At 46.1% G+C, this 24,685-nt stretch overlaps 1 protein-coding gene across 7 annotated transcripts in view; it reads left to right on the plus strand.

Moving 5' to 3' along the window:
- MAPKAP1 (MAPK associated protein 1) overlaps positions 1-24,685 on the plus strand; it is a 234,658-nt gene that overhangs the window by 142,224 nt on the left and 67,749 nt on the right. For 5 of the 7 annotated variants that reach the window (XM_084820720.1, XM_084820721.1, XM_084820719.1 and 2 more), the window contains one exon: positions 18,069-18,176. The exons of the other annotated variants lie outside the window; for them this stretch is intronic. In XM_084820720.1, the coding sequence (XP_084676846.1) occupies positions 18,069-18,176 (108 nt within the window). The remainder of the gene's footprint in view (positions 1-18,068; positions 18,177-24,685) is intronic. 7 annotated transcript variants of the gene reach the window in all.

The raw sequence follows: 24,685 nt of genomic DNA on the forward strand, positions 1-24,685 counted from the left end.
AGACTATGAAGCACATGGTCTTCGATGTCTATATACTAATGCCCAGAGTATGGGAAACAAACAGAACGAACTTGAACTCTTAATACAGGAGGGAAATTATGACTTGATAGGTATAACTGAGACTTGGTGGGATGACTCTCATGACTGGAATACAGCAGTTGAAGGATATAACTTCTTCAAAAAGAACAGGAGGAACAGAAAGGGAGGCGGGGTTGCACTGTATGTGAAAAATACATATCTCTGCACAGAAATACAGGAGGAGGAGCTTGGTAGCCCCATCGAGAGCATCTGGGTTGAAATAAATGGAGCAAAGAATAAAAGGAACCTGGTGGTCGGAGTCTACTACCGGCCACCCAATCAAGGAGAAGACAAGGATGAAACTTTTGAAAAGCAAATAGCCAATGTTTTAAGGAAGCATGATGTAGTAGTAATGGGGGACTTCAATTTCCCCGATATTTGTTGGGAGACAAATTCTGCAAAACATGGCCCCTCCAGGAAATTCCTGACTTGTGTGGCGGATAACTTCCTCCTACAGAAAGTAGAGGAAGGAACTAGAGGATCGGCTATCCTTGACTTGATCCTAACCAACAGAGATGACTTAGTGGATAAAGTAGCAGTTACAGGAACTCTGGGGGAAAGCGACCATGTTGTACTTGAGTTCTTGGTTCTAAGGGAAGCAAAAGCCGAGTGTACTCAAACGCGTACCCTGGATTTTAGGGAAGCTGATTTTAATAAACTCAGAACAATGATCAGTAAGGTCCCATGGCAAGCAATGCTAGCGAGAAAAGGAGTCCAAGATGGGTGGGAACTTTTAAAAAAGGAAATTCTCAAGGCACAATCACAAACAATTCCAACAAGAAGAAAAGGTGGAAGACAACAGAAGAAGCCAATGTGGCTTCACAAAAAGCTTAGGGATGACCTGAAAACAAAAAAGGACACATATAGGAAGTGGAAAGAAGGCCAAGTAACAAAGGAAGAGTACAGGCAGGTAGCACAGAATTGCAGGGATGGCGTCAGGAAGGCTAAAGCGGAGAACGAGGTGAGGTTAGCGAGGGATGCTAAAAACAACAAAAAGGCTTTCTTCAGCTACGTGCATAGTAAAAGGCAGAGGAAAGAAATGGTTGTTCAGCTATTAAATAAGGATGGCAAAATGATAACAGAGGACAAAGAAAAGGCAGAGGTGCTCAATTCCTACTTTGGCTCAGTCTTCTCCCAAAAGAGGGTCTATGACCCCCCTGGCAAAGGCGAAGTACAGGCTGAAGGGGCAGGATTGCAGCTTGAGATCGACAGGCATATGGTCAAGGAACACCTCATTACTTTGAATGAGTTCAAATCTCCAGGGCCAGATGAACTGCATCCTAGAGTCATAAAGGAACTGGCAGAAGAACTCTCAGAACCGCTGTCTATTCTCTTTGAGAAATCATGGAGGACCGGGGAAGTGCCAGATGACTGGAGGAGGGCTAACGTTGTCCCTATCTTCAAAAAGGGTAAAAAGGAGGAACCTGGGAACTACAGACCAGTCAGTCTGACATCAATCCCTGGGAAAATTCTGGAGCAGATCATAAAGCAATCCATCTGGAAGCACCTTGACAACAATGCCGTGATTACTCGAAGCCAACATGGATTTGTCAAAAACAAGTCCTGCCAGACAAATCTGATCTCATTTTTTGATCAAGTAACCTCCCTTGTGGACCGTGGGAATGCTGTAGACATCATATACCTTGACTTCAGCAAAGCTTTCGACAAAGTGCCCCATGATATCCTGATGAGCAAACTAGCTCGAAGTGGGCTAGATGAAACAACGATCCGGTGGATCCACAGTTGGCTACAGAATCGGACTCAAAGAGTGCTTATCAATGGGACCTTCTCAAGCTGGGGAGAGGTAACGAGTGGGGTACCGCAGGGCTCAGTCCTGGGCCCAGTGCTCTTCAATATTTTTATTAATGACTTGGAGGAGGAGGTGCAGGGAATGCTGATCAAATTTGCAGATGACACAAAATTGGGAGGGATAGCTAATACTTTGGAAGACAGAAACAAAATTCAAAGTGATCTGGATAGACTGGAGTGCTGGGCAGAAAACAACAGAATGGCATTTAATAGGGACAAATGCCAAGTTCTGCACCTAGGAAAAAGAAACCAAATGCACAGTTACAAGATGGGAGATACGTGGCTCAACCACACTACGAGCGAGAAGGATCTTGGAATTGTCGTCGATCACAAGCTGAATATGAGCCAACAATGTGATGTGGCTGCAAAAAAGGCCAATGCTCTTTTGGGCTGCATTCATAGAAGCATCGCTTCCAAATCCCGGGAAGTACTAGTTCCCCTCTACTCAGCACTGGTTAGGCCTCATCTGGAGTACTGTGTCCAGTTCTGGGCACCACACTTTAAGAAGGATGCAGACAAGCTGGAGAGGGTTCAAAGGAGGGCAACAAAGATGATCAGGGGACTGGAAACAAAGCCCTATGAAGAGAGACTGAAAGAACTGGGCATGTTTAGCCTTGAGAAGAGAAGACTGAGGGGAGATATGATAGCACTCTTCAAGTACTTGAAAGGTTGTCACAGAGAAGGCGGCCAGGATCTCTTCTTGATCATCCCAGAGTGCAGGACACGGAATAATGGGCTCAAGTTACAGGAAGCCAGATTCCGACTGAACATCAGGAAAAACTTCCTGAGTGTCAGAGCAATACGGCAATGGAACCAATTACCTGGGGAGGTGGTGGGCTCTCCCACCCTGGAGGCCTTCAAGACGAGGCTGGACAGCCATTTGTCAGGGATGCTCTGACTTGGATTCCTGCATTGAGCAGGGGGTTGGACTCGATGGCCTTGTAGGCCCCTTCCAACCCTACTATTCTATGATTCTATGATTCTATGTTGTCCCTCCAAAGGAAGTCCCTCTTCTCCTTCTCCCCCCATGTTATCTAAGGAAGTGACCCGTCACACCTAGCTTCCACTATAAACACATTTGTAAGTAGACCCTTTAAAGCAGAGTTAGCATATCAGAGCTTTGCTGTATCAGACCAAAGTCCATCTCGTCTAGCATCCTGTTTCATACCATGTCCAGCCAGACGCCTCTGGGGAGCCCACAAGAAGGGTATGAAAGCAACGGCCCTGTTCTTCTGTTGCTCCCAAGCGACCGCTATTCGGAGATGTACTGCCTCTAAACATGGAGGTTCCATAGAGGCATCACAGATAGCCCTCTCCACTTTCACAGATCTTTCTAACCCATTTGAAAACCAGCTAGGGCAGGAGCCATCATCCCATCCCGCGGCAGCGAATCCCGCAAGTTAGTCCTCCGCCCTGTGGAGCAGGAGTTCTGGGCAGAGGCTACTGCTGCCGATCGGTTTTCATTGGGTTGATCACACAGTCTCCACAGGGACTGAAGAAGCTACATCTAGTGAGTGGGGTTTGGGGAATAGGATTTAGAAGGGGCAGAGTAGGCAGGTAGGTTAAGACAAAGCATAGATTTAATAATAATGATAATGATAGAATCATAGGGTTGGAAGGGGCCTACAAGATCATTGAGTCCAGCCCCCTTCTCAATGCAGGAAGTCTGATTAATAATAACAACAATAACAATAATACTGTTCTTGTATTAAATACATTTTTATTTGTGTGGCGCAGAGTGGTAGGCGGCAGTATTGCAACCGAAACTCTCCCCTCGACCTGAGTTCGATCCCAGCGGAAGCCGGGTCCCAGGTAGCCGGCTCAGGTTGACTCGGCCTTCCATCCTTCCGAGGTCGGTAAAATGAGTACCCAGATTGCTGGGGGAAAGGTAGTCCTGACTGGGGAAGGCAATGGCAAACCACCATGAAAATATATATAGTCTGCCGTGAAAACGCCAGCGAAAGCGGCGTCCCTCTAGGGGTCAGCAGTGACCCAGTGCTTGCACAGGAGGAACCTTTCCTTTTCCTTTTAACTACAGAATCCCACATGTTGTTTTGCCTTCTTGTGCCACCATTAGAAAAACACATTTCCTTGTTGCTTCTCCTGTATTGGGTACAGGGAACCAATTTAGTCGTATTGGGTGACTCTTTAACCCAAAGAGAAAAAGGGGCTGAAGCTGTGTGTGTCAGTGAGGACAAGCGACCCAGTGGAGGCAGACATCAGTTTCGTCAGGGGGAAGCTGGAGAAGGTAGAACCCCAGGCAGAAGCATCACATGCTGGCTGGGGCATGCTGGGAGTTGCAGTCCCAACACATCTGGAGGACACCAGGTTGAGAAGGCTGCTGTAGCACTATGGGAGAGGGAGAAAAAGGTTACAAGTGTTAGGGCTGTCTTAACTGGAAACCCTGACCATGTCGCCATTTCAGCTGACACTTTCACTCCTAAAGGCGGCCAGGGGGTGGGGTGGGGGGAGATTGTTTTAAAAAGCCATTAAGAGTGCAAGATACTCTCAATATCTTAACGACATAAGGCATGTTTTAAATACATAAATACACATTTATACATGTTTTAAATACATAAATACACATGTTTTAAATACATAATTAATCTGCAATTCCATGCTTGATTTTAAGCTCTCCTTGGGTTTCACATATGCATGCCCCACACCTGTGAAACCTTTATTATAGGGGTGAGAAACCACCCGTCCCTCCAAGAAGAGGCTGCACTCAGCCCTCACAGGAAAGGGAGAAAAGAAGGCCAGGATCTCTTCTCGATCATCCCAGAGTGCAGGACACGGAATCATGGGCTCAAGTTACAGGAAGCCAGATTCCGGCTGAACATCAGGAAAACCGTCCTGACTGTAAGAGCAATACGACAATGGAACCAATTACCTGGGGAGGTGGTGGGCTCTCCCACACTGGAGGCCTTCAAGACGAGGCTGGACGCCATTTGCCAGGGATGCTCTGACTTGGATTCCTGCCTTGAGCAGGGGGTTGGACTCGATGGCCTTGTAGGCCCCTTCCAACCCTACTATTCTATGATTCTATGAAATGGCTCCCCCAGAAGACTCCGCTTCAAGGCACCAGGAGCACCGTGGAGGGGCATTTCCTGAAGGAACAGATTCATTCATTCATTTATTTTATTATATTTCTATACCACCCCATAGCCAAAGCAGTCATGGCAAAGAGGGGGCCACCCTGGCTGTGTGTCAGAGAAATTTGTTGTTGTTGTTGTTAAAATTTATGCGCAGCTTCCCACCGCAGAAAGCAGCCTCGAAGTGACTTGCACGCACGCACACGTGCACAGACAGTATAGAAATCCATAATTAATATAACAGAAAATAACCCTAACATCAATATAAACCATAATCAGCACAATAATACCAATCAAAATAATCTCCATAAAAACATAATCTAAAAACAATACCCTATGAAAACTGTTCATCCACAAGAATGTGTGTGCATGGGGTGTGCGAGTGTGTGTGTGAATGTGTATGGGTGTCCAGGCAAGCATATCGAGGGCTGCGTGTCAGCAGAGGTGGGCCACAAAAGGTTCCCCACCTCTGCTTTTACTGTTAACTGGTGCTGCTTTAATCTTTGTGCCCATCCACCCACGAAGAGGTTGGGTTTTTGCCACGCATTAGACTTTCGGCCCCTGGACCACCATTTAGAGATCAGAATGCCCTGTCACCACTGAAACCCGGCTTCCACATGTGAATCTGCAGCACCCTGGCAAGCCCACCACTGAAGTATGGACTGGGACCCCTTTAACCAGGGCTCCAAGCAGCATGCCAGGTGGCTAGATCTTGAGGAGCTGCCCTGTAAATCCCCCACAATGCGATGCTGTAGCATCACTCTGGGGCATTGTGGGGTATTTTAAACGGCATAGCTGCCCTTCACTGCTCTCACCACTAGGTCTTCGCACAGCCCCCCCCCCAGGGGGGGATGATGGAGGAAGGGGCACTTTGCCAAAGGGCTCCCTCAAACCTGGAGCTGACCTGGCTCACCCCAAATATTCAAATTTGCCATCCCTGCTTTAGGGGAAACAAACAAGAAAACACAAGGTAGTTCAGGATTCTCCATCCTGTGCTATTTATTCCCAGCAGGAAAAGGTTTTCAGGAACCCCCAAGCATGAGTTTGCATCCCCCAGTATGTATTCATTACATTTATTTTGCCAATTTTATCATCCACTTTACCATCCAAAGCTTTGCAAACACATTGGGGGGGGGGGGGGGATAAAAAAAACGTGGGTCAATCCCGCCTTTCCCCATTTACTCCTCAAATACACCTTGTTGTTTTAAAAATAAATTGAGCCTGTAAGCAAGTCAGGAAGTTTGCAATTCCCCTGCTTAGAGCTGCTGTGCTTTTGCCTGTCAGTGGTGCCACCTCACTCTATTCCCTTGTAGAAAAAAAAGCACATGTAGAGGAAGAACCTTCTTATTTATTTTAAGGTGTATTTTGACTAAATTCTTTAATTTCGCCAGCTGTCAAGGTGGTGTTAAGTAAAATGGGTTTGAACCGCTGTAGTTTTTGTGTCCCAGACTAGATGTCAAGGCCCTTTTGCCATCGCTGGAAATTCTGTCAGTCTGGATTTACTATCGGTTTCCCACAGCTGAATTCTTAAGCAGTGTGATTTAACACCTTGGCTCTCTGTCAACCGGTTCTGGCATTTATTTGAATGCATTACACCACCAGTTTCCATAAACTCTTCTTTTTCTCCTTTCTTTTCTTTTCTTTTTCTATTTTTTTTAACAATTGTTTCAAGTAAATGACTGTTTATTTCCACGGAAACCATCTGTATTTCTGCAGAGAGCAAGGAATAAACTGTACGTAACGTTTGGCGATGTCGCCATCACACAGGTTAAGAGAAAACAGATTGGATGGCAGATACCCACAGTGGGGAGCGAGGTTTTGTTTTAATCCTTTTAGGCTGCAATCCTAAAGGCACTCCGGGAACACGGAAGGACTTGCTTCCAAGTAAACATGCATTGGATTGCACTGTTAAACCTCTTTCTGTAATGCAGGAGAGCTGAATGTGCGCACACAAACGTGACATTTAAGTAATGAAAGCTGCACCATTTGATTCATTTCTTTATGACATTTGTAATACTGGCCATCAACAAAGTCCTCTGGGCAGTTTACAAAACGTGTAAATCAATAAAATACAAAATGACATCAAATAGACTTAAAATAATAACCATGCAACCAGCATAAAACCTACAGCATAAAATCTAATAAGTTAGATCAGGGGTGGGCAGACTTTACGTTTGCAGGATCAACTTTGTGGGATTGACTGTTTTTACTAGAGCCCTGAGATCTACCAACCAGACCATGGTCCCCCCCGCCCCCGCCAAACCACTTAAAATTAAAGAATTCTGAGCCCGATCATTTGTTTTGAGTACCAGAACTGAACAGAAGTTATTGTCCTTCCACACAAAAATCCACTCCTAGTTACCCCAAGCTTTCTTCATTTCAGTATTATAATTTAGGGCCCCGGGAGGTGTGGAGTGGGGTCATTTTGTTGCTGCTATTGTTAAACAGTTCATGGTCAGAAATCCTTCCCAATCCACTGCAAATCACCCACAGATCTATGAGTAGATCCAGGTCTACCTTCTGCCCCACCCCTGGGTTAGATGAATTGATTTTAAAAGTGACATATATTTTAATAGAAGCGCTTATAAAAACTGCAGATGGGAAGCACCTTCTTAAGAGGCATTCTCTCGCACAACAGGGAATGCCCCTTATAAGATGACGTTTGCTGCAACACATCGGTGCACCATCTAAAAACACAAGGATGCTCAAGCCAGAACTGTTGAGAATCCTGCTTATCACCCTGATGCATTCTGCTCAGTCCCCCTCCCACTTGGCACTTCCTGCCAGCAGAAGCAGGTAAACCAACCAGGAAGCCTCCATCCGTGGTTTGTTTAGCATTACGTCTGAACTGGGATCTCTGGCTTGTTGCTCTCCTAACAAGCCAGAACCATCAGCCTAATTCTGTTCTGCATTTCTGACTACCACATAATTCAGCACAATTATTACTAAGCCCTGTCTGCAAATGTCAGGGCTTTTGAGGCATAAGCAGCTGTCAGAGGGGAGGAAGGAACCAGGAGTTTCCTTTGTGCCAGGAAGTCCGAGCCGAGGGACGGAGCCAGGAGTTGGAGCCAAGGAACACACCCAAACCCCCCAAATCCAGGAAGACCATTGTGGCTAAAGCAAAGTTTCAGTCCAAGGAAGAGCCCTTTTATAGCCCTTCCTACCCCAGAAGACCCAGGGTAGTGTCCAGTGTTAGTCCTTTGTAGAATAGACCTATTGAAATAACTGGGACTTGTTAGTTGCAACTAACTGAAGTCTCGTTCATTTCAGTGGGTCTACTCTACATAGGACTAACATTGGATATTACCCTCAGTGGCTGGCCTGGGTGGGAAGAGGACGGGGCGGAACCTGAAAGATTTCACTGCCCAGGAAGATGATCCAAATCGCAACTCTGGTTCCCGGTTCCAGCCCCAATAGTCCCTAATGGTAAAACAGCAGCATATAAAAGAGCACTCAGGCCTGAAGGACTGGCAAGTATCCAATGCAGACAGGCAATCACAAAGTCTGGAGGTGCCAAGAGGGTAACCCGGTGGCCTTCCTTGCCAAGGAGCGGCCCAGATTGTGATGGCATGCATGCAGCAGATCTGGAAGTCTTACAGGACACAGCAACACAGACGGGCTTTCTGGGGGGGCCCTGATTCCCTCCGTTAGGCTGGTTCGGAAGCTGCAGCTCATGTAGAATGCAGCGGCTGGGTTACTAAATGAGGCGCCTTACTGCACACACAGTACGCCTGTGCCAAAAGATCTACACGGCCTGCCAGGCAGCTGCTGTGCTCAGTTTAAGGTGTTGGTGTTAGTATACAAAGCCTGATACAACTCAGAATCAGGATGCCTCGAGGAATGTCTCCCTGTATACCAACCTCCCAGGCCACTACGATCTTCAGGGGAAGCACGGTTGCCTGAGTTGCAATCTACAGATTTCCATTTGGCAGCGATGCAGAGACAGGCCTTCTCCGCGGTGGCACCCACCCTGTGGAAAGACCTCCGCTCTGAGCTACACGGACTCGGAGAGGAGGTGAATACCTCTCCTGGAACTTTCTGTAATGCTTTGACCAACAGCACAGGAGTCAGTGTCTGATCCACTGGGTTTGTGCCTGACGTAGAGCCAGTGCAAGAAGGCCAGGTTATACAGCAGGTGCCGTCCAGTTGTGGGAGGGAGATACCCCCCTTTTCTAAACCCCTGTCCATGTGCTACAGTGTTCAGAAGCGAGATGACCGCGAGTTCTTCCCAGCTGGCATTCGGCTGATCTGCTTGTGTTTGTTTTCTACGACTGGTTTGTTTAATCTTTTCTGTTCTTGTTTTTCTTCCTTTTTTAATTTGTTTATGGTTGTGTTTTTTGTAAACTGTTTTGGAAAAGCGAGAGATAGCTATTTTAAAATAGGAGTTGCACCAGTCCTGGGCCAAAACCCAAAAGGCTTTGCTTCCAAATGTGCTCTATAGAAGTTCAACTTTCAGTCCCAAGTACTGGGCAATTTTGCACTTTAAGGCTGTTGCTTGGGTTTTCCTTCCTCCCTTTTCCAAGGAAAGGAATGAAGCCCATTCTCGTATGGACATTTGAAGCTTCCTGTATACCTCGATCAGACCATGGTTCCACCTAGTCCTGTACTGTCTACTCCAGCCATCAGTGGCTCTCAGCCAGAGGTCTTTTCCATCACCTGCTACCTGATCATTTTAACGGGGGATAATGAACAAAGGACCTGTGCTCTACCACCGAGTTACGGCCCTGTTCATTGTAAATGTACGTCCTCCTCTCCCCCGCAGCATCTGTTCCATGGGGGTTTGAACTGGAGACCACAGCACTAGAGACGAGAGGACTAGAGAACAAGTTGGAACAGACCGGGTCCTGCTGAGGATGCCACTCTCCTTTGCAAACATTGAAAGAAAACAATTAAAGGCGCAGTCCTATCTGGATAGTTGGCATCCTCCAAAATCGGAGGCTGCCGACTATCCTGTGCAGGGCAGCTGGATCACAGAGGGGATCCTCTCCTCCGTACTCCAGACAACCTGCATTTTTGGCTAGACGGGCCTGTCTAGACGTGGCTTCGGGGAAGGGGAGGGAAGGAGCCTGGAGACCTGATAAGTAGCTGCATCAAGCAGCTTCTGCAGTCTCCTTCTCACCCCGCCCCCAGGACCACCCCCTCTTCCCTATCTCCATGCTCCATTTCCGAGCGCAGATGCATAGCTGGCACGGAAAGAACCGCGCCAGCAACGAGGGGGGGGGCACGGTTCCCAGAAACAGAACAACCCTATGGCCCTCTAGACAGTGTCTAGTATCCATAGGATTGCTCCCTTAGTGACACCAAGGAAGAGCTGTATTGCTCAAAACGTATTGGACTTTTCAACCAGGAATGGAGGGATCTGCAATTTGGGCTTTACAGTACTGTCGAGACAAGAAGCTGACCTCCTCTGATTCAACCATTGCAAGTCCACATACCCAGTCCCCATATAGAGTCCTGTTTTGTGCAGGAAACCAGACCCACTACTTTGCCTTCTGCATCCAAGAACCCTGCTGGGTGTGGAGATCAAAGGAGCCCTGTACAGATTGGCAGGATAGATCAGGAGATGTGCTTGCGAAACCAACACAGTGCAGTTCAGGCAGACAGACTGGCTGTCCACATCAAAGCAACCATAATGTTTAAAGTTATATCGTGCTTTCTTCAGCATCTTTCATGTGCATTTATCTTTGATGAGCTTCCGCTGGGCTTTAAAAACCTGGCTGTGCAGGCGGACATTTGGGGTGGGTTAGGGTTTTTTAGAGCAGTGTTGTTTTGTTATGTTTTTTGTTGTTGTTGTTCAGTTGATTATGTACATTTGTTATTAGCATTGTATGCCACCTAGAGCGGCCGGGTAGCTGGCCAGATGGGCGGCTAATAAATCAAATAAATACATAAATAATATTTATCCCAGTAGGCAACACTACACATGGTGGAATTCATGCACAGCATCCTTTGGCACATAGTGTTCTTTGGGTCGAATCCCGCGTCCTCTGGCCAATGCAGTTCATTCCAGGTCATTGTTTATACACTTTAAAAAATACTGTCCCCCAGAAATGTATCTTCCTGTGATTTTGACCTGATTCATCCCACAACAGCCTTACTTAAAGCTGCATCTTCCTTAACAGGGCTTTTAAACATTTTTGTTTATTGCATTTGCTTCCCTTTTAGTTTTATTTTGCTTTTTCTTCTCGTAAAGAACAAGAAAAAGAGCAAGCAGGTTTGGGTTTGTTTATCATGCAGCTTCATCTCCCTTGACCCATGCATTCTTCATTGCTATTGAAAGTTAATGGGGGCAGAATTGCATTCCCAAACATTGGGGCGCGAAAGTAGCCGAGGCCCGAACTTAGTTGATCTCTGGTGATCGGTTCAATTTAGTGACCATTTTTAGCCATTAGGCCTGGGTAGAGTGATGGTGATTTGGTGGAGGCCAAGTGCCTGTGGGAAAATTGGCTCTTTGATAAGAGCCCTGTTATCAGAGGGGGATACTTTCTCATTTACATTTAGATGAGTATTGATTATTTATTTACTCTGAGAAGTGAGATTCGTTCCCAATCTTATCTCTCTCGTCTCTGCTTGTCAGCAGAAAGAGAGATAGAGCTCCTGACATCAGCCCGAGATAACAGCACTTTGTAGCAGAGATAAAAGTTGGAATTGGGCCTTTTTCTCGCCTTGACTGAAAGGATAAGTTTTAAAAATTAGAACTGATGGGTCAGGCTTTCAAAGGCCTTTCTGAAAGCTTTGCAATTTAGCTGGCCAGCAGGATGGCTGCCTATAATAGGGTCCAGCTTTTCTCTCTTTTGTTGAGGGAATTGTTTAATTTGGTTATAGTTCTCGTCATCAAAGGCGGGGAAGCTTTTTTTTTTCCCAGGGTGTAGCATAAAGCAGAATTGTTAACCTTTACAGGTCATGTTCAGTTGTTGTTTTTAATTTTAAAACCTTAATGATCCTTCCCAGCTGTTAGAAGGGATTTTTTTAAGCTCTAGGAAACAAAAATGTCATGGGAACCATGCATGTTTTACAGCTGGAAATTGTATAGACCAGCTTTCCTGAACTCAGTGCCCTCCAGATGTGTTGGACTACATTCCCCGCAATCCTCAGCAGATTGTGGGATTTGTAGTCCAGCACATCTGGAGGGCACCAGGCTCAGGAAAGCTAGTATAGACACATGTGTTCAAGTGTTGACAGCCCCACATGTGTGACCACTGGTGGTTGCAAGATAGCATCCATGGAATTTAGGTTTTCTTCCCTGGCCATGTCCCATCAGTGTTAATCAATGAAATTACAGCTTTCTTTTTACTACACCGTGCTGGTTCTCAGTTAAAATGGGATGATCAGGTTATGGGCATGCTACTTTAGAGATCTCTAAATTAGATCTGATATAATCCCAATGACTTATTGTTAGGGTCTCTTAGGTCAGTGGTGGACAGACCTCAATCTTGAGAGATCTACTTTGTTTTTTACTAGAACCCCAAGAATCACTGACTGAAACTTGGTGCAAAAGACATCCACATATTTAAATAATTTAATTAAGGATCGCCTTGTACTGAGTACGAAAACTGAATTAGGCCCTCATCCTTCCACATGCAAAATCACCCCTGGTTGCCTCAAGGTTTCTTCATTTCAGCATTATAATTTAGAGTGATTGGAGGAGTCATTTTGTTGCTGCTATTGCGAAATAATTGGAAGTCAAAAATCACTGCCAATCTACTGCCGATCACCAAGAGATCCACCGGTAGATCCAGATCTACCTTCTGCCCATCATATCCAAGATGAAATGTTAGTAACATAAGAAGAACCCAGAGGTTCATGTAGTCCAACATCCTGTTTCCCACAGTGCCAGGTGCCTTCTGGAAGCCCACAGGTGGGAAGAACGTGAAGACTACAGCCCTCTCCCACTGTTTTCTCCCCACCGACTAGTACTCAGAGACACATTGGCTCTGAAGATGGGAGTCCCCATGTAGCCATCATGACTAACAGCCATAAACAGACCTCTCAGCCCCTTTTAACGCCATCTCAGCCACTGCCCCTCGCCACATCATGCGGCAGCAAATTCCACACATGAATTACATATTGTGCGTGAAGAAGTCCTTTCTCTCATCTTTTCCTGAATCAACCACCAATTCTATGGTGTATATATTCTAGCTGAGCTTCTCTTTTGTGTGCTTTTAAATAATCTCCAAGCATCTTGGAAAGATCTGAGCCTCTTTCTCCATTTCCAGGTCCTTCGGTTTTGGCCGATTGTGTGAGCACATGTTTGTGTGTGTGTGTATATATTATATTTCAGCTGCCTATTTTTGTGGAAATTTTGGGGGTAGCGCTATGAGTGAGGCCCAAGTATCAGAGATGTCAGTAGATAGTGAGATAAACTTATGGGAAGGCCCATAGCTCAGTGGTAGGACACATGGTTGGCATGCAGAAAGCTCTCACATCAATCAGCATCTCCAGGGCTAGGAAAGAACCCTGCCTGAATCCCTGGAGAGCCGCTGCTGCCAGTCAGTGCTGACAATACCAGGCTAGATGGATGGAGGGTCCGACTCAACATAAGGCCGCTTCCTATGTTCCTAAGCTGCCTGTACCAGTAGTCCATCTAGCCCTGTAGTATCTACCTTCACCAGCACTGGCTGTGCAGAATCCTAAGCACAGCCCTGAAGTTCTTTAATTCGAAATGCCAGGGTTTGGACCTGGGACCTTTTTATATGTGCTCTACAGCTGCTATATGGCAGAAAATATTTTGCCTCCAGAGCCACAGCACTCCAGCCTTGTCACCATGGGTGCTCCCAGACTGAGGGCTTCTGGTGCTCACGATCGACGGGGATTGTGCAGCTCTTCCATTTATTCTTCCTTAGCGGATTGTTTTTTTTCCTCTTCTGGTAAGAAGAAAAGATGGAAGAAGCAGTGGGGAAACCTGGGAGGGCGACAGATGGAAGATGACATACACCCTGGTTCACACATAACGACAACCCGTTGGTTAAACAACCCATGGATTGTCATGCACCAGCAGGAGAGAGAGAGAGAGTGTGTGCGCTGCCTCTTGCGCACCCTCCGCTTCCACTTTTGCTCCACATAGAATCATGGAATAGTAGGGTTGGAAGGGGCCTACAAGGCCATCGAGTCCAACCCCCTGCTCAAATATATATATATATATATATATATATATATATATATATATAATTGATTGCATTTATACCCTGCCTTTTTACCTCTTGCAAGGAACCCAAGGTGGCTTACATTATCCTCCTCCTCTCCATTTTATCCTCACAACAACAACCCTGTGAGGTGGGTTGGGCTGAGAGTCTATGACTGGCCCAAAGTCACCCAGTGAGCTTCCATGGCTAAGTGGGGACTAGAACCCAGATCTCCTGGCTCCTAGTCCAACACTCTTGCCACTACACCACCACAATGTAGGAATCCAAGTCAGAGCACCCCTGACCAACCCAGAGCATCCCAGAGCAACCCATGATTGGCTCCTTTGTGGGTTGTTCAGCGTGGGACCGATGGCTTGTTTAAGGGCGAGGCTTAGTTACGTGCCAACAGGCTCTGTCGGTGCAATCCTGTGTGTGTCCACGCAGAAGTATTAAGCTTAGTGCGACTTGCTCCCATGCAGGCATGCCTAGGATTGCAGGCTAAAACTTGCACAATTAAATCTTTTATTAAAATGTTTTGGCCTGGCACCTAAATGATAGCAGTGTTGGCACCAGGCAGACCTTTGGGGAGGGCATCCCATAACAGAAGGGGGAAGTGAACAACACTTTCCCTCCAGATTGTGCTCCTTGCTTCAATTCCGAGAGTGGAGGGATTTGCACTCATGTCTTTCCCTTCCTGCCAGTTACTGCAAATGCACAGGAATTGCTTCCTTCACGTCTCCATAAGCCGTTTGAGGCCATGCAAGGGATGGAGAACCTCTGCAGAACACAGTGGGCCCTATCAGGGGTTGGACTCGCTGGTCTTGTAGTCCCCTTCCAACACTACAATTCTATGATTCTGTGATCCACTGCCAGAAACCCAGTGTGGTCCCCATTTGCTTGGCACTCTGGTGATACCGGAAGGGGTGTGTGCTTGCATCTTCTTACTTCAGGTCCATTGCAGAGATGAGAGAAAAGTTGCCCAATACATTTTATATTTCTTTGGCCTGCAAGTTAGAGAGCCATCCTATGGCCAGTCTGAGTCACCGTCTGAGGAGCCAGAAGATAATGGGGATTTCCCCCTCCAGGACTGTAGAAAGAGCTACAGAGTTCTCCATCTATTGAGCATCAGTCCTGCGAATTGGCATATTAGTTGCTTTTTAATTGTTTTTAGACTGCTCTTGGTTCCACTGTGTTCCAGTTCATTTCAGATGGAAATCCGAAACTCAGCTTTTCCATCTGACGATGTGCAGGAGCTTCCTTTTGTTAAATTGTAAAAGTTGTCTTATACTCCCCCCCCCCCCCGCCATCTTAAAAACCAACAAACCCACCCATTTTAAAGTTTTGGAGGTATGCAGATTGATTTTTAAAGGTAATCCATTAATTGATGAAGACACAGATAATTAATCATCTCAACTGTCGTTAACCCGTTGGATCAGTAATCTGTTGTATTCTAAGCAGACTTGGCAACTGGACATGTCTTCCATGGACACCGGGAAAGCTGGGCTGTCCTCAGTTTGAAGAATCATTTTACATGAGGCTGCTCCAATCTTAAGCCACATCTGACTATACACACAGTTTCCATTTCAGCATGTGGATTTAGCAATCATGTCAATGCAATCCTTGATTCTTGCCTAGGTTTTGAGAGCACGAGGTTCTTCACAAACATGCACACAGTTAAAAAAAAATTTTTTAAGAGAGGGAGCGAACGCTTGCTACTTTGCTGTCGGATCCCACGTCTTTCCTTTTGTGTGTGTGTGGGGGGGTTCTGTTTGTTTGTTTCTGTTTGTTTTGCTTTGTTCTCTTTCCCCTCTCTCCATCTTCCCTCCCATCCCTGCTTTTTTCATTGCCATTGCTTTTATTTTTACCTTATTGGGGGTGGGTCATTTTTTCTCTGAGTGCAGTTGGTTTCCAAATGCCCGGAACCAGCTCCATGTGCCGTCACTGATCGCGCTGGCCACAGAGGGCGTTCGCTGTGCCCCACCCCACCTTGCGGCCCACAAATGAGTAGCTTTTCTGTATCTGTTCGAGAAGTCACCAAGAGCAGAGGGGCTCCGTTGTCCCGACAAATCAGTGCCGTATCCCGAGCAAAATACACTGGCACGGAGCATGCACTCCTCACGACTTCGGGGAGGGAGGAGCTGGAGCAAGAAGGAAGGAAGGTGCCCTAATTGAAACCCAGCTGCAGTAAATCTTGAAATTAATTGGCTAACACGTTCCATCTCCTAGTTGGAGGTTTCCGGTTTTTAAATTTTCTTTTATTTGCCTGTGTTTAAAATATTTCTAAATGCTTGCTAGCTTTGAATTATGGGAGGGTTATGATGAAACATGGAACTCCCGATTTGCCTATTGTTCCTTTTTGCACACAGCCACTCAGCAAATGGTTAGATAGAGAAACATTTCAGGGGCTTAAAGGAGGCAAAGGTAGAGATTTTTTTATTGTATATTGAATTAGAACAGCATTTCTCAAACTTTTATATTATTGTTGTTGTCATTTCGAGAACCTGGAGATTTACTTTCTAGACATGCAGTGGTTCCTAACCTTGGGTCCCCGGATGCTGCTGGTCTACAACTCTCATCATGCACTGGCCCTGCAGGTTGGGAATTGATGGGCGCTGCAGGCCAACAACACTTGGGGACCCATGGTTGGGAACCACTGTCGAGAACAGGGGTGGGGAACCTTTTTCAGTCCAAGGGCCAAATTCCAATCTTGGAAATATCTTGGGGGCCGCATTCCGTTTGTGGGCCAGGCCAAAGGCAGAGTGGGTAGGGACAAAACGTGATCCTTGTTCATTTTAACCCTGCTCAGAAATAAGTAGGACAAGCTTTTTGAATGCCTGCTGCTCTAGAGCCTAATCTAAATAAGTCTGCTCCCTCTTCCTGCACTCCATCTTAAGACTGTGGCCAAGCCAGCTTCAATACCAACCCAGCATTTTCTGCCCCACCAAACTGCTTAAAATCCAGCCTGCTGAAGAGTTCTAGAGAACTCGGAAACATGCTCACTATTCTGTGACATTTTGGTTGGTCCTAATAAAGGTACTGCCTTACTGTGGGTTTGGGGTATTTTTTTTAAGGGTGTGGCATAGAATGAATGACCTGTCCCTCAAAGGTGATCTGTCCTTCTGTGTTCCTACATGAGTCTGCACACCTGGGCATGCCTCTTGACTGGAAGGAAGCCAGCACATAGCAGTGACTCATACAGAGTCCTCATCTGGGGGTGAGCAGTTTATGCAACTCTTCTGTATCCGGGGGATTGAATTGCCCAGTCACCCCTGATGCAGAGATGGGGAAAAGGTCATCTGCCCCCAGCAAAGGCTGACTGAGCAGAGGAGCAGCAGGGAGCCTCTTCCAGGGGTGGGTAAATTCTGTTGTGGAATTGGATGATATAATCACATCCAACAAAATGACCTAGCAGAATAATAGAATCATAACAGCTGGAAGGTGCCTCAGGGGTCATCTAGTCCAGCCCCTCTGCTGAATGCAGGAGAATCCAGAGCCAGACCTCTGTAATGGTGCTTCTGGCTGAGTGGGTGGGTGCTTCAGTCTTACAGAAGCCTTTCCTCATCTGATGACTTCTGTTTTTCATCGTACTTTAACAGTTCCCTCACGGCACACCTTCATGCTCCAGTACGCCATTTGGGAATTTCCAGATTAGAGTGTTGGCTCTGTATCGGAAGAACCCTGGATTCAAATCCTCACTTGAGGCATGAATTTGCTGGGGGGATTTCCGTTAGGCAAAAAAACCCAGTCAGCTCTCAGTCTCTGTTCTTTTGGTGCTAAAATGGGAATAATACTGACCTACCTCGCAGGGCTGTTTGTTGGAAAGGAACGTTAGGTCTAAATCAATAAGTAAATGGGGCTTTGTTCAGACGCAGCCTGACCTGGCATTCTTTATCATTTTAGTCTCTCGTCCTCCCTCCTCCCCACCCTGTTCCCTTTCTCAGCCTGTAAATTTATTGTCTGTTTTCAGGCCCTCAGTACCGGCTGGAGAAGCAGAACGAGCCAAACGTCCCTGTTGACTTAGACTGTACCTTGGAAAGCCAGAGCACTTTGGAATTCTGCCTCGTCCGTGAGAATAGTATGTTGGCCCTTTCTCCCCCCGCCCCCTTGCTCTCCTTGTGCTCTCGTAAACTGCTTAAGCTCACGTAAGTTATGTCCTCTGGATCCCGCGGCTGAGCAGCCAGCTAGGCAAGCAAAGTTGGAAGAGGATCTGGGTTTTTCTTTTTCTTTTTCCTTGCTTCCTTCCTCCTCCTCCTCCTCCCCCCCCCCACCCACCCAAGGCAGCTTTCATTCTTGCCAAAAAGACTTCTGTTTCCCAAATTCCGGTGATTGATTTCATACCTTTTCGGTTAAATAGTCTGCACCCTATCACTTTGTGATTAATCTGTTGTCTCCTAACCTCTGTTCTTGTAAAGTTATGAGCCTGTTATGAGCCTCTCTAATGCCCCAGCTCCTGATCAGCCCCCCTGCTCCAGAAACACCCGTGCAAGTGTGCTCCAGCCTGCTTTTGCCAAGAGGTCAGGACTTTGGCCCCGTCCTTTCCAAGCCACAGGCTTCTTTCAGGCTTTTACCAGCTTCTTTTCCTCAGCGATCCACAGATGGAGCATTCTCAAACCTGTCTCTTCTATGTTGAGGCAATATAACCTTGGTGTTGTTGCCATCCCCAAAAAGAGACAAACATCTCAGGATGCAAAGATTTTATTACTGGAAAGCGTGACACATTTAGGCCTCTTTTCTTAGTCTGAGGCCTTCTTCAAGGGGTTAGACAGTCTGCAGAGATCCTTATAACAAATTCCTGCTGGTCGCCAGTGAATTACAGCAGGAGACATTTGTTATAAGAATCTCTGCAGATTTTTTTGTAACCCCTTCAAGAAGGCCTCAGTAAGAAAAGCCAAAACACACCACACTGTCCATTAATACAGTCTTTGCATCCTGAGACGTTTCTCTCTTTTGGGGGCCTACTTTGGATGCTCACCAACTATTGCACTCCTGTTGTTTTTACACCATCCATTTTTCATCGCACTTTACAAAGTGTGAGAAGACAAGTCTCTGCCCCAAGAGGATTACCATCTAGAAATCATTACAAAGAAGGCAAGAGAGTAAGGGAGAGGGAAATGGAGGCACGGGAAAACTGGGGAGGAGTATGCCATTATTTCAATCACATACTTTTGCTTAGTTATAGTATAGTAGGATATGGGGACTAAAGTATAGCAGGGGAACCTCCTCCCCGCGTAGCTTCACCATCCAGCCCATGGAGCCTTCATGGATCCCTTCATGGAATCTCCACTGTAATCTCCGATCACAGACTGGAGATAACCAGGAACTCAGTCCCTCGCTGAGCCAGCGGCTGGAGCAACCCTCCAGCCCCTGACTCAGCTGCGGTAGTTTTGCTACATGGTGGCTACCCCAGTGTAGGACACCAGTGCACAGCAAAGCAGGGGCCTGCCAATTTTGTCTAGAATAAACAACTGCCCACAGTAACATTTTAAGTAGTAGTGAAATGGATGTCGTTGGCCTCAGTCCAATGGCATGCCACATCCAGGGCTATACACACACTATCAGAAATCGGCCATGCAGCAAGGAGAATTAAATGCAAATGTAAAATGATGCACACTGGGGCAAAAAAATCCCAACTTCGAATATAACCTGATGGGATCTATGCTAGCGGTGAACGGCCAGGAAAGAGATCTTCAGGTTGTGATGGACAGCTCGATGAAAATGTCAACCCAGCGTGTGGCCGCTGTAAAAAAGGCAAACTCCATGTTAGGCATAATTAGAAAAGGAATTGAGAATAAAACTGCCAATATCATACTGCCCTTATACAAATCTGTGGTGCAACTGTGGTCTGGTCACCACATCTAAAAAAAATATATTGTAGAGCTGGAAAAGGTACAGAAAAGGGTAACTAAAATGATCCAGGAGCTGGAGCATCTCCCCCATGAGGGAAGGATACAACAGCTGGGATTGTTTAGCTTAGAAAAAAGGACGTAAGGGGAGACATGATAGAGGTCCACAAAATGATGCATGGTGTGGAGAATGTGGATAGGGAGACATTTTTCTCCTTCTCTCAAAATACTAGAACCCAGTGGGGTCATCCCATGAAGCTGATTGGTGGGAGATTCAGGAGAGATAAAAGGAAGGGCTTCTTCACACAGCACAGAGTTAAACTATGGAATTCGCTACCACAACAGGTCGTGTTCGTCACCATTTTAGATGGCTTTAAAAGTGAGTTAGACAAATTCCTGGAGGAGAAGGCTATCAATGGTTACTAGTCCTGATGGCTGTATGCTACCTCCAGTATCAGAGGCAGTATGCCTATGTACACCACTTGCTGGAGAACATGGGTAGTAGGGTGCTGTTGCACTCATGCCCCACTTGTGGGTTTCCCATGGGCAGCTGGTTGGCCACTGTGTGAACAGATTGCTGGACTAGATGGACCCTTGGTCTGATCCAGCAGGGGTCTTCTTATGTTCTTATGTTAAATTCCTCCCCTCTGCTTGATTGCCAGCTTTCTGACTGGGGCTACGTAGACACAGCCCCATCAGCTGGATCCAGGGAGTTCACTCACACACACACACACACACACACACACACACGTTTTATGCCCATGGCTCCTTATCCATTTCAGGACACGCACTTGTGTGCCCCCGTGGGTGGATCAGGACATCCAGTTCAATAGCCCAAGCCAGCTAAATACGTTTACTTGGAAGTAAGAATTCCAGTGAGCTCAATAGGACTTTAGTTCCTGGCTGATATTCTTAGGATTGTCTCTTGTTTAATCTAACTCAGTATTTAAAGCCTATCAAAGGGGGGAATGTGAAGAATTGGACAGCTGTGGATCAGAGCTTTACAGAGGGCTACAATTGCATGATACGTTTCAGGCTAATTTTAGCTGCTGTAATTAAAGTTAGTCATTTATTCAGATAAAAGAATTCCAGAGTGAGAGCTATTTTTCAGATGAGTGCATGCATATATATATATATATATATATATATATATATATATATATATAGTGTGTGTGTGTGTGTGTGTGTGCGCGCGCGCGCGCGTGCCTATTCCCTTTCCCTGCACAGAGCTGAACAGATGCTAGTAAAATACATGCCAAAATTCTCTTTTTGAGCCAGTGTATCATTTATATTTCAAGGGATTAAGCTAAAAAGAAGACTCTGTGTTAGCACAAATGTACAGCGAGATGTCTCCTTTTCCACCCAGCACTTACTGCTGTCGGGATGATTAACAAAAACACTTCCCATATTTGGGACTTTTAAAACATACAGTAAGATTTGTATTGGAATGCAGAAGCCTGCCTTTCTTCTCCCTCTCCCTCCCTTTTACAAGAAGTCCCCCAACATTCACGGTTAATTTACTTTATACTTTCCACCCAGCTTCTGGAAAGTTCCTGGTTCTCATTTCATCATTAGATAGTAATTAGTATTCAAGGGAAATTGGTCTTAATATATTAAAATTGGTTAAGTGCCTTTAGACCTGTACCAAAGCCAATGTCTTATTGGAAAATGTAATTGGGGATGCTGTGTGTGTAATTAATTGAATTACAATTAAGAACTTTCATTAAGCAATATACTAGTACATTAAAGTAATAACAGAATGGTTTTGGGGGGTGGGGTACAGCACGGCTAACCTTGTATTGTTGTTTTCTTGAGGAAATAGAGATATGTTCAGTCTGACGTTTGAAGCAGCAAGGCTCAAGTTTACTTCTGCTGGCATCATCTGCAGTGCCAAAGGAGGCAGTTAATACCCTTGCGTCCTTAGATGTCTTAGGTCATGATGTTGTGGGGTTGCTGACCAAGTGGTATTTTACCGGTCTAGCCAATAAAACAGTGTTCTTTCAGATAGCCTTTATTTCTGTATTTATTGCTTCTTGATTACATGTTCAGTGCCTTAACACCTTGCAAGGTGCTTAAGAGATAAAATGTGGGTGAGGGAGAGAGAGAGATGTATGCCTACAGTGCACAACCTCTTTTATCCTGAAGGCCAGCCTCCATTTCAGGGACGCTCTCAGGGTCTGCATTCCAGTGGTTGGTGGGTTTGAAGGCAAAAGGGTGTGGGGAGACACACGCACACACACAGCATATTTTAGCTGAAAACACTTACGGTCAGTAACGAAGCCTTAGGAGAAGCCTGACTGACTGAGGATTCAAACCCAGGTTGCCCTGGTAGAAGCCCAACACTCTAACCACTACACCCCAATGAGACTTCAGAGTTCTGGGAGGGGAGGGGGCTGGGAAGCCAATGAGCTCTGGGCCCATCGCAGCGCAACGCTTCAGTTTCTGTCCCACTAAACCAAAACTTTCCCAGCCCTCCAAGAACAGGGCTGCTCCATCCCAGAACCTCTTTCCTAGGCACCGCTTGCGAGCCCGGAATCTTGGGTGAGGGAGTCTGCCGTTGACCCCAGTGAGAAGCTGACATGGGTGAATCTGTCCTAGGCGAGCCCATCCATGCTGAAGGGCTGCGGTTCTCTAGCTTTCTGCCATCAAGGAAACATGCCCACATGGGACCCATCAGCAGAGGAACCCTGGCTAGTCAGCTGGCCGTGGAACCCCCGTGGGTGCTACAGAGCAATTGGAAGCATGTTTTCTAGGGTGCATGTGAGGCACTGGCCAAATTCACCGTGTTCTTGAGCACGGGAAGGAGCCGTCTCTGCCACCACCTCTTCTCATAGAGGAAGGGCCTGTCTCTTCCCGAGAGCTTGGGGAGCCCCACCACTGCCTTCCCCAACCTGGTGCCCTCCAGACGTTTTGGGCTACCACTCCTGACTTCCATGGACGTTGGCCATGCTGGCTAGAGCTGATGGGAGTTGTAGTCCAAAACATCTTGAAGGCTCCAGGTTGGGGTGGGCTTCCCGGGTAGACAGTACTGGGCAAGGTGGAATAATAAATGGTCTTTGATTTGGCTGCCCAAGAGAACCCTATAGGATGGCATTTAAATGGCTTGCTTTCTGTTTCAAAAGGCAAACAGCACATGTCACCCCATGGAGTTGAAGCTCATCTTTGTGCCTTCCCGAAATTACCCTTTTTCATCTTTTTCCTTAAGCCAAAGAATTTGTGCTTTTGGTTGCATCTTACCCCATCTTTCTTCCAAGAAGTTTACGGCTGTATACAAGCAGGGAGAGTGTCCCATTTTATGCTCACTACAACCTTGTGAGGTCAGTTGCGGGGGGGCAGAGAGGGGGGAGCTAGCAGAAGCCCATAATGAAATCTACAAGCTCCCCCCACCCCATTGTAGCCAAATTCTCCTCCCCCCCGATTTAAACCCTTTGTGTTTTAATTGTGCTTTACTTTTAGTCTTTGCTGCTAATTGTTTTATTCCGCCTCTTCTAGAAAGAAAGCGTTATGCTACATTTTTATTGTTGATTTTTAATTACTGTATCTTGTATTTTTAATTTTATATTTTATCTTATTTTTGCTCTGAAAGCCAAAGAGAATATTTGTTAGTAAGCAGCACTAATAATAATAGTGATTGGCAAGCGTTTCTGATTCCCAATTGTTCAACAGCAGCAACAACATAAAAGTCTTCTCCCCATCCACCTAAATTATGCCGAATCTAAGAAAGCGGGGAGACCAGGACTTGTTTTTTGTGTGAAAGGACTATGAACTCAGTTTTGCTACAGAAAACAAATTCCTGGGTTGAGCCCACTCTCAGAGGTCCCATCACTCCCCCTAGCCACTATTTTGCACTTAGAATGGAGCCTGAGGCTCTGGGGGGAAAAAAACATCCAAAGTAGATCCCTCAAGCCGAAGCCTGCCCATTCCCTACCATAAGGAATAACCACAAAATAATGCTCTTAAAATATGCTGGGGGGGGGTGTTGTGGTTGTTATTGGGGGGTTTGCAATTTAAACTCAAATCTGCCCAAGAACCAGGCTTTATGCTTTGATGAAAACCTCCCTCCCTACTTCTCACTGAAATCTCTTTGCCACTTCTGTTGAGTGACACCCAGTGTTCTGGTATTTGGTGCTGGTTGTTTTTCCGGATCCACAAATTGCTGTTCCTGACACACCAGCCGCCGCTGCCAACACCGCCACTCAGCTGCTGCTTAGAGCCTCGCATATTCTCTAGCAATCCAACTTCCTGCTTATTTTGTTCTCCTTGATGCGTGCCATTTTGTGGGTTTCAGCCCTTGACTTGGTTGCTTGAGCTTCATTTTCGGCAGCTCGCTCTCCGTTTCAGGGGCCCCACCTTGTGTCACAATTTCCTGCCCCGTGAACTAGAGATGAACACATCTGTCAATCTCCATTTCTTTTCAGTTTCTCATCTTTCCAGTCTTAAGTTCGGTTCATCCTGAATTTTGAGATTTTTTCAAAAGTGCACATGAACATTGGAACACATTTTTGTGCCCAGTGCTCTTAATATGTGCATTTTGTATTTCATGTTACCGAATATACACATTCGGTTTTGAATGTTCTTTTCAAGAATACATGCATATTCAAGAATACATGCATTTGTTTTTTTAATCGGAGATCTGAACTGAAAAACTGGAAGACGTCTGAATGTCAAAGGATAGCTGAGTTTTGGTTCCCACATTGTTTGAATGGGGAACCTGTGGCGCTCCCAATTGTCTCTGGACTGC

The sequence above is a fragment of the Heloderma suspectum genome, chromosome 14 (genome assembly GCF_057233095.1).
Source record: "Heloderma suspectum isolate Gila_16-S chromosome 14, 16-S_ref, whole genome shotgun sequence".
Taxonomy (NCBI): domain Eukaryota; kingdom Metazoa; phylum Chordata; class Lepidosauria; order Squamata; family Helodermatidae; genus Heloderma; species Heloderma suspectum.